We start from the raw sequence: 10,588 nt of genomic DNA, 5'->3' as shown, positions 1-10,588 counted from the left end.
GGTTTTACCTGACTGTGGAGGGGGCTTTTTTTCCATGACCGCTCCTTGAGCCCCTTATTCTGTGCCAAGCCCTTGCTGTGCTGGGGGCTAGGATTAGAGAGAACATCTCAGGGCCAGGCACCCCGTGCCTAGGGGGCTAAGACAGAAATAGACACTTGGCTAAGAAGTAGGAAGGGCAGGTTGAAGGGGAAATTCTGTGAGCTGTGTACGAAGGCTTTCCAAGGAGTGGAAAGCAATGCAACTAGGGCTTCAAAGCTACAAACATTTAGCTCTGGGCCAGAGGAAGGCATTGCAGGTGGAGGGGACTGCCGTTTGCATGCTTGGAACATGCAAAGCTGGAGCATGGAGGTTTAGGAGATAAAGTGGTAGCAGGTGAGCCCAAAGCTGTCAGCTAGAGCTATACTGTCCAGTATGGTTGCCAGGAGCCATAAGACACCATGGCTATTTAAATTCAGTTAGCATTAAAAATAATTAAAAATCCAGCCCCTTAGGCATCCTAGCAACACTTTAAGTGCTCAATAGCCACATTGGGCTAGTAGCTATGGAAACAGAGAGAATAGATATAGAACATTCTCCAACATCTCACAAAGTGCCTTTAGTCAGCCTCAGGAGGGTTTGGATTGCTCAAGGACCTACGGGAGAGAGCAGGCTTAGCCTGGGCTGCCTGGCCTGTGAGGCCTGGCCTGTGATGTCTCTGGACTACAGCTGAGGGAACAGTCCCCAGCAGTGTGAGGTGGTGTGACTCACCTCCTGCCAGCATAAAGTGGACTCTGCCCCCAGGGACAGGAATTAACCAGCCCCGGAGTCTTTAGCTCCAACTTGGGATCCCTGATCAGTGTGAGCAGAGGCAGAGTCAGAGAAACATGGAGTGAGTGGTACTAGGGAGGGTGGAGCAGCTGAGTGGGGCTGAGCCTGGGCACTGAGGGGGTCTCCAACGTGGTCACAGTCGGTGTGCACAGGGCTGGACGGAAAAAAGGCTGGGGAGGGTGTCTGTGAATTGGGAGGGGAGAGCACGGTGGAAGCTTGCTGGATGGGGGTGGGGTGGTTCTGTGTCAAATGATGAGAGAACGGAAACCCTCCCAGTCCACGGTAATGAGCTGTTTCTGCTTCCTTCCCAGGTCCAATGCAGTCCAGCTGACGAGGATGGAATACGCCATGAAGTCCCTCAGCCTTCTCAACCCCAAGTCCCTCTCCAGGTGAGGAGAGCCGAGGGTGAACAGGAAGGGGAGCTACCTGTGAGCGGTAGGGCAGAACTTCTCAAATTTCAGTGGCACATAAGTCACTTGTGTATCTTCGTAAAGTGCAGGTTCTGATTCAGGGGCTCTGTAATGGGACCCAGATTACCACCACACTGCTTGTGCTTTTATTCTTGATCTCATTTCAGCCTCACCACGGCTTTGGGAAGTGGGGATGATTATGCCAAATTAATAGACAAGGGGACTGGGGCACAGAGTGGATGCTTTCGATTACCTAGCAAATGGATAGTGGGGCCAGGATTCTCACTTTGCCTGCCGTACTCCAAAACCCAGGTTCCCTCCACTCCGTTGGTTCTACATTGTGTTATGTCAGAGCACAAAAACACCTTACACTGACGTCAGCTTCGCCACTTTATCTCACTTTACAGGTGAGAAGAGTGAGGCCAAGAGAGGAAAGTGGAATTGGGGGAGTGTGGGTGGGTCTTCTATCACTCTGTCCCCCCTCATGGTCGGAGAACCCGCAGAGTCAATATCACTTGGGAATTTTTTAGACACATAGAATCTCACACTCCACTCAGACCTACTGAATCAGAATCTGCACTTCACCAAGATCCCCACAGGACTTGGATGCCCATTAAAGTCTCAGATGCACTGATGTGGCTGACTTTTGAGTAAGACTATCTAGAGCAGGCCTGGTAGGTGGTAGGGGAGGAGGAATATGGTGAACTTAGCCTACAGGGATTGCTATGGGGTGAGAGCTGGGAAGCAGCAGGCAGTTTATTCTAATGCCCCAAACCACCCCCAGGTATGTGGCAGTGAGCACCTCGGTGGTCACCCAGCAGCTGCTGTCGGAGCCCAGCCCGGAGCCCCTCAGAGCCCGGCCCTGCAGAGTGAGCACCCAGGACCGGAGTGTGCGGAAAGGCATCACGGCGCACAGCCTGGAGGACCTCCTCCACAAGGTGAGGGGCGGGCCTGACCTCTGCACAGCCCAACCACTGGGACCTTGGCTCAGAGTTGGCCCTGCCTGCTGCCTCTGTCCTCCAGGTCATGAGCTGCAAGTTCAGTAAAGATGAAGTTCATGGCTTACATGGCGAAAAGATTTCCTTTTTCAGGCCAGGTCACGTGGGTTGGAAGTGCCTGCCTGGAGTGCTGTCCAGTTGACTAGTGATGTCTGTCTGTTGACAGGGGGAGGGCAGTATATTGCTTTCCTATATCAACATCAGTGGTATTTTCAGAGCAGAATTGCTCCCTGGAAGGATCCTTAGGTTGCCTTTTACAGTTGTTCTTAAACTTGTAGAAGTGCCTGGAAGTTGGGGAAATGGGCAACTGTCTTCCCTTCTCCATCTCCTCCCTTCAGCCAGGGCAGTTCTCCTCAGTCTGTTTCCCATACTGACCTTCCACATAAGGATTTTTTAATAGCTGTAGAAGACTTTCTTCAAACTGTTAATCAGTGAAGCTTCCAGGGGAGAAAACCAAGGATATACAACGCTTGTGGATGGTAGTCACAGCAGGCAAGAATGACACCCTTCCCCATTTCCAGCTTCCTCTCCACTGCTTGAGGGTATCGTCCTCCGTTGCCCGGCCTACAGCCTCATCTGTTCTGGCTCCATATTACTCATGTGCTTCACTGCCCCACTAACTTATCAGCTCCAGGGTGTGGGACCCTGCTCATCTGCAAGTCCAAGTGCCTGACACAGATCAAATGTTTGAATTAGGCTTCCAATTACTAGTCTGTTTAACATATAGAAATCATAGCTCGCCCTAGCTGGTTTGGCTCAGTGGATAGAGCGTTGTCCTGTGGACTGAGGGGTCCCAGGTTCAATTCTGGTCAAGCGCACATGCCAGGGTTGCAGGCTCAATCCCCAGTAGGGGGTGTTCAGGAGGCAGACGATCAATGATTCTCTCTCATCATTGATGTTTCTCTCTCTCTCTCTCTCTCCCCCTCTCCCTTCCTCTCTGCAATCAATAAAAATACATTTTTTTTTAAGAAAAAGATAATAGTAAGCCACTGGAGGATTTTTTAAAATGAAAACTAATTTTGAAACAATCTCAAACTAACAAAATTTGCAAGAGCAATGAGACTTCCTGAAGCACTTGAGAGCAAGTTGCCAGCCTAATGCCTGTCATTCTTGGATACATCAATGTGTGTTTTCTCCAGACAAGGATATTCTCCTATATAATGACAATACAACCATCAAAATCAGGCAAAATACAATATTATATAACTACCATTTGATCTTGAGACTACATTCAAGTGTTTGCAATTATTCCAATAATGTGCTTTGTAGCAAAAGGACCCAGGTCAGGATCAAGTGTTCTATTTAATTGTGAATCTCTCTTTTTAAAAAAATTTTAACTTATTGATTTTAAAGAGAGAGAGAAATGAAGAGGAAGAGACAGAGACATTGACTTGTTGTTCCATTTATTTATGTATTGATTAGTTGATTCTTGTATGTGCTCTGACTGGGGATTGAACCCACAACTTTGGTGTATTGGAGGATGCTCTAACCAACTAAGCTACTGGCCAGGGAATTTAATTTCTCTCTCTCTCTCTCTCTCTCTCTCTCTCTCTGGCTTAATCCTCACCCAAGGATAATTTCCCATTGATTTTTAAAGAGAGTGGGAGGGAGGGAGAGCTAGAGAAACATTGATGTGAGAGAGACCTGCACCAGGGAGAGACCTGCAATCCAGGTACCTGCCCTTGACCAGGAATTAAACCCGCCACCCTTTGGTGCACTGGCTGATGCTCTACCACTGAGCAACACTGGCCAAACCTGTGCACCTCTTTGTCTCCTTCACTATGAAACAGTTCCTCAATTTCCTTGGCATTCATGACCTTTACTATTTTGAAGATTAAAAGCCAGTTATTTTGTTTATGCTTCTTTAGTTTAGAATTATTTAATTGCATACAATTTTGATTTGTTTAACTTTGAATATTTGAATAAAAAGGTATGGTCAGGGCCCTGGACAGGTAGATCAGTTAGTGGGAGTGTTGTCCCAAATACTAAGGTTGAGAGTTCAATCCCCAGTCAGAGCACATACAAAAATAAGTGGAACAACAACTCTCTCCCTCTCTCTCTCTCTCTCTCTCTCTCTCATTAAATAAAAAAAAAGTTTTTAAAGGTACAGTCAGGCTTCTCTATATAAAGTTATTATTTTTTCCTTTCTGTTAATTATTTTCTAGAGAAGTACTTTGCACTAAGTAAAATCTCATTCTGCATCTAAATTTCAATTTATTTACTTACTTATATCAAAAAGGACTCAAGTATCATCACTTAAATGGGATATAAGGATGGTAACAGATTATTTATTGATGCTCAAATTGTTGCAGACTTGGCCAGTGAGACTCCCTTCAGCCCTATTTCTGTGTTGTGCTTTCTTTCTGGCACAACAAGGTATTACAGGATCATCTTGTACTTTTCCTGCCCTAGCCCTAGAGTTCACCATTTTTTCTAAGAAGGTCTGTTTCACTGTAGTGAAGAATGGTATTCAGAAACCAAGATCTGGGAGCTAGGTGTGTTCATTGCTGTTGATGTGTTGCTCATCCCAGGCCTATATTAAAGGATTTTAAGCAGAAAAATATCTTCTCTAACAAATCCAAGAAAAGTAAAGTGAAAATTCTACTATTCCAAGAGAATTAACAGTGTGACTGTGACTGTCCTAAATAGTCTATCCTTATATATAACTTAAATGGGGTTATGTAGTATAGAGCTGACTTTTCATCCTATAACATTTTATGGGTATCTTTCCATTTTAATCAGTATAGTATAAATTTTAGTAAATGGACACTACGGACTAGGGACTCTGCCAAATGACTTATATATAGCATTTCTTATAATCATCACCTTGAGGTAGTTACAATTATTCCCATTTTTAGGGGCAGAGGCCAAGTGTATTCACTGGGATTTAAACCCAAGCTATCATCTCACACTTTTGCATTTAATTGTTGTAAGGATTCTAATGTACTTGCCTCAACTTTTTAGATTATGAAACTAGTTTAGAGAAATTAGGTGACTTAAGTTCAGAACAATGAAGTAGAGAAGCTAGAATTCAAACCTATGTCTCTTTATCGCTAGAGTTGCACTATCCAATGCAGTAGCTACTAGTTATATGTGGTTACTAAATTCTTGAAATTTATCTAGTTGAAATTGAGATGTGTTTACATATAAAGTGCATATAAGATTTTGAAGACTTAATATGGAAAAAATGTAAAATCTTATAAAATTTTTATCTTAGTTATATATATTTTAGATTGAATTAAATATATTACATGTAATTCCACCTGTTTTTATTTTAATGTGGCTATTAGAAATTTTATTTATTTATTTATTTATCCTCATCAGAGGATATTTTTCCCATTGATTTTTAGAAAGAGTGGAAGGGAGAAAGGGGGAGAGAGAGACACACACATCAATGTGAGAGAGACACATCAATTGGTTGCCTCTCTGAGGTGCCTAGACAGGGATCAAACTTGCAACCCAGGTACATGCCCTTCAGTGCACTGGGTCGAAGCCCTATCCACTTAGCAACACCGGCCAGGGTATGCTATTAGAAAATTCAAATCAATGGAATATAATTGAAAGTCCAGAAATAAACCCATGTATCTATGGTCAATTGATTTTTTTACAGGGTGCCAAGACTATTCATAGAGAAAGAATACTCTTTTCAACAAATGGTGGTGGCACAATGGGATAACCACATACAAAAAATAAAATTGGATCCCTACCTCACACTATGTACAAAATTAAGTCAAACTAGATTAAAAAGCTAAATGTAGATCTAAAACTATACAGCCCTTAGAAGAAAACATAGGTGTAAGTCTTCATGACTTTGGTTTCTTAGATATGGCACCAAAGCACAACCAACCAAAAAGGGGAAAAATCAACATTAAAAACTTGTTTTGCATCAATAGACACTATGAAAAAATGAAAAGACAACTCACAGAATGGGAGAAAATATTTGTGAATCACATATCTCATAAGGATCGAGTATCCAGACTATATAAAGAACTCATAACTCAATAAAAAAAGACAACCTATTTAAAAATGGACAAAGAGTTTGAGTGGATGTTTCTGTAAAGAATGTAATACAAATGTGTAACAACACATAAAAATGTATTCGACATCTTAGTCATTAGGGAAATGTAAATCAGAATCACTTCATTCCCAATTGCCTGACTAAAATAAAAGATAGACAAAAACAAGTGTTGATGAGGTTGTGTAGAAATTGGAATCCTCATACATTGCTGGTGGGAATATAAAATGATGCAACTGCTTTTGAAAACAGTTTGGTAGTTCCTTAAAAAGTTAAACATGGGGTCAACTATATGACTCAGCAGTGTCACTCCTAGGTATATACCCAGGAAAACAGGAAATATATTTTCACCCAAAAATTTGTATAGGAATGATCATAACAGCATTATTTGTGATACTCAAAAAGGGAAACAATCACAGGTCTATCAATTGATGAATCAATTAAAAATGTAGCATATCTATATTTTAGAATATGATTCAAACATACAGAGGAGGGAATCATGTTCCAACATGGGTGAACCTTGAAACATACTAAGAAGCCAGTGTAAAAAGACCACATAATGTATGATTCTGTTTACATGAAATGTCCAGAACAGCCAAATCCTGTAAAGTAGAAGTTGTTATGGATTGGGAAATGGGGAATGACTACTAATGGGTACTGGGTTTCTTTTGATTCTGAAATTAGGTAGTGGTGGTGGTTGCATAACTTTGTGAAGGTAGGGGAAAACACTAAATTGTATACTCTAAAAGGTCGAATTTTATAGCATACGAATTATATCTCAATAGAAGTTTACACATGTAACTTCCATTATATTTTTACTGGACAGCACTCTTCTAGAATATTAACCATGATGCCAGGTACCAAGAGATACCACAATAGTCTTTGGATGGTGATCTCACAGAAACAGCCTGAGCTGCAGTCCCATTCCATAGACCCTGGGCCACTTGTTCTTTCCCTGTGTTGTGATGTGGGTCTTCCCCATACCAGCTCTGTGGCTGTGTGGGGGTGGCAAAAGCATCACTAACCTTATTCGTCAGGTCCGGGACACCCTGATGCTGGCAGACAAGCCCTTCTTCCTGGTGCTGGAGGAAGACGGCACAGTGGTAGAGACAGAAGAGTATTTCCAAACGCTGGCAGACGACACGGTGTTCATGGCCCTCCAGAAGGGGCAGAAATGGCAGCCCCCATCAGACCAGGTGAGGTGCCACCTGTGGAGGGAGAACATGGGGAATCAGAAGTCCTTGAGGGGTGCCAACCACACACTTGTCTTGATTCAGGGCTCTAGGTACCAACTCTCCCTCTCCCATAAGCCTGCCAAGAAGATCGACGTGGCCCGAGTAACCTTTGACCTGTACAAGCTGAACCCACAGGACTTCATAGGCTGCCTGAATGTAAAGGCAACTCTCTATGGCACATACTCCCTTTCCTACAACCTTCATTGCTATGGGGCCAAGCGCGTCATGAAGTGAGTACATTGGGATTCGCTGGGGGCAGGGTGGGTATGCAGCAATGGAGAGCCCTTATCTGCTCACATGGACCTCAGCCTTTTAGGGCCTGGAACTGGTATTGATGCTGACAAAGCATGACAGCATGTGCTAGATCTTACGGCTGAATTAGTGCTTTACATTTCACTCATGTATGCCAAAGGGGCACACATACTCCTCCAGGTAGAACTGGGATATATTTAGTTTTTCTAATTATCTTCTATTATAGTAATTATTTTTTTCACTTAAAACAGTAAATTTTCCTAAGTAGTCTTCTAATCTGTTAAAAATGAACATGTGTCAGAGAGTTTATTGAATTCACTAATTAATGAGAGAAAAGAAGTTACAATCAGTTCCAAGGAGAATTCAAAACCCCACCCATATGTATGTTCATCAAGAATGTTGATGCCAAAACCGGTTTGGCTCAGTGGATGGAGCGTCGGCCTGCGGACTGGAGGGTCCCAGGTTCAATTCCGGTCGAGGGCATGTATCTTGGTTGCGGGCACATTCCCAGTGGGAGATGTGCGGGAGGCAGCTGATCGATGTTTCTCTCTCATCGATGTTTCTAACTCTCTATCTCTCTCCCTTCCTCTCTGTAAAAAATCAATAAAATATATTTTTTTAAAAAAGAATGTTGAAATAGCCCTATCCGGTTTGGCTCAGTGGATAGAGCATTGGCCCAAGGACTGAAGGGTCTGGGATTTGATTCCGGTCAAGGGCATGTACTTTGGTCCTGGGCTTGATTCCCAGTAAGGGGCGTGCAGGAGGGAGCTGATTGATGTTTCTCTCATCTAACTCTCTATTCCTCTCCCTTCCTCTCTGTAAAAATCAATAAAATATACTTTTAAAATATATTTTTTATTGATTTCAGAGAATTTCAAAGTATTTTTATGTGTAGATGTTTATGGTTCTAACTGTCTTTCTGCCCTCCACCTCTACCTCCACCAGAATTTATTTATTTATTTATTTTGAGACAGAGGGAGAGAAAAAACATTGGTTGTTCCACTTATTTATGCATTCATTAGTTGCTTCTTTTTAAAAAAATATATTTTATTGATTTTTCACAGAGAGGAAGGGAGAGAGATAGAGAGCTAGAAACATCGATGAGAGAGAAACATCGACCAGCTGCCTCCTGCACGCCCCCCACGGGGGATGTACCCACAACCCAGGCACAGGCCCTTGACCGGAATCGAACCCGGGACCCCCCAATCCGCAGGCCGACACTCTATCCACCGAGCCAAACCGGTCTCGGCCATTAGTTGCTTCTTGTACGTGCCCTGACCGGGGATTGAACCCGCAATCTTAGCATATAGGGACTGACCAGGGTCTCCATCCAGAATTTATTAAATGAAGGTTAATAGAAGACAAGTTTTAAAATTAACCAGGAAATACTTATTTTCCTTTTGTTTTCCCCTCCCTGATCCCCCCCTGGGACTGACACCACTAGTGACTCTCACCTATCTTTTAAACAGATTTGGCTAAGAACTTACTTAAAGTAGTCAAGCAGTCAACCAGTTACTCTTGACCCCACATTTCCCCTACTCTTCTACACATCAGACCCCATGTTAAGTGATTTATGCTATTTCAACCTCCTAACCCTGTGTGGGATCACTATGATCCCAGGGTCTACCACAGATGTTGTGAAGGGCAGAGTTATGATCTTCATGTTTTGTAGATCAATATAACATCATCTACATAACATGAGATGTAGATGATGTTATATTGGTTGGTCCAAGTAGTATTACAAAAATAATAGGTCTTGTTAGACCCAAGGGTCTTGGGTTCAATTCCTGGTCAAGGGCATGTACCTCAGTTATGGTTCAATCAGTTCAATCAGAGTACATGCGGGAGGCGCCCAATCAATGTGTCTCTCACATCGACATTTCTTTCTCTCTCTCCCCGGCCCCTTCTCCCTCCCTTTCACTCTCTCTAAAAATCAATGGAAAAAATATCCTCCAGTGAGGATTAAAATACATAAATTAAACAAACAAACAAATAAATGGCCTTGTTAAATGAGCTTGAATTTTGGACATCTCAATTAAGGTACAATTGCAGGTAATGCCTGTAGACCCTTTCCCATTTGCTGGGGGAAGGCAGCATCTGTTCCTATTTGCATATCACTCTGCAAGTTATGAAATTAGTAAGGAAGCATGGGGGAGGAGCATTTAGGAGATGCAGCCAGGAGTTTTCTCTGTATTTTAACTCTACTGCCTTCTCATTCCACCCAGGGAAGCTCTTCGCTGGGCCCTCTTCAGCATGCAGGCCACAGGCCACATGCTGCTCGGCACCTCCTGTTACATGCAGCAGCTTCTGGATGCCACAGAGGAGGGGCAGCCCCCTAAGGGCAAGGCCCCATCCCTCATCCCGACCTGTCTGAAGATACTGCAATGAAGGCCCAAGTCCTCGAAGGCCTTCTCCAGCCAAGGACTAGCCTGGGAACCCCGTGCTCAGCTGGTAGTGCCCACAAGCCTGGCAGTTAGAGAGCTTCTAACCTCCCTACATCTCCCTCACCCACACAGGACTATGAATGTGGAAGCAGGGGGGAGGGCTGGAAGCCTGGGATGGGATGGCCAAAGGAGAGTTGAGGGTTTTTGTCCGGGCCTAGCTCCTCCCTGTCCAAGGTAGCTTAGCTGACCAAGACTGTTCGCTGGCAGGCTAGACACGAAGTCTGCCCCTCGGCTGCCGGTCCTCACATGCTGTACTTTCATCACACTCCCTACCTCCTGGCCCCCATCCCTAATACTCCTGAGTGAATTGTCAGGCCCATTAGTATATGATATTAGAGAGTTGGCAATAAATGGTTCATGCTGATACATCTTTGCCTGTGTTCTTTGGAGATGAGGGTGGAGTTCTATCTGGAAGGTTGGACAGCTA

At 43.7% G+C, this 10,588-nt stretch overlaps 1 protein-coding gene across 3 annotated transcripts in view; it reads left to right on the top strand.

The window, feature by feature from the left end:
- The window catches only part of CIDEC (cell death inducing DFFA like effector c), a 10,553-nt gene extending 404 nt beyond the window's left edge, over positions 1-10,149 (top strand). Inside the window, exons 1-6 of one of the 3 annotated variants that reach the window (XM_006758251.2) lie at positions 768-868; positions 1,119-1,196; positions 2,002-2,155; positions 7,268-7,426; positions 7,508-7,695; positions 9,943-10,149. In XM_006758251.2, the coding sequence (XP_006758314.1) occupies positions 864-868; positions 1,119-1,196; positions 2,002-2,155; positions 7,268-7,426; positions 7,508-7,695; positions 9,943-10,105 (747 nt within the window). In that variant the 5' untranslated portion in view covers positions 768-863 and the 3' untranslated portion in view covers positions 10,106-10,149. Of the gene's footprint in view, positions 1-767; positions 869-1,118; positions 1,197-2,001; positions 2,156-7,267; positions 7,427-7,507; positions 7,696-9,942 lie in introns of those variants that run through there. The other 2 variants (XM_006758253.2, XM_006758252.2) reach the window with 2 other exon arrangements.
- The last annotated feature ends 439 nt before the right edge of the window (positions 10,150-10,588 follow it).

Source organism: Myotis davidii, unplaced genomic scaffold, assembly GCF_000327345.1.
Source record: "Myotis davidii unplaced genomic scaffold, ASM32734v1 scaffold73, whole genome shotgun sequence".
Taxonomy (NCBI): domain Eukaryota; kingdom Metazoa; phylum Chordata; class Mammalia; order Chiroptera; family Vespertilionidae; genus Myotis; species Myotis davidii.
The sequence above is the reverse complement of the archived record's forward strand: the minus strand, read 5'-3'. Positions and strand labels throughout refer to the sequence as shown.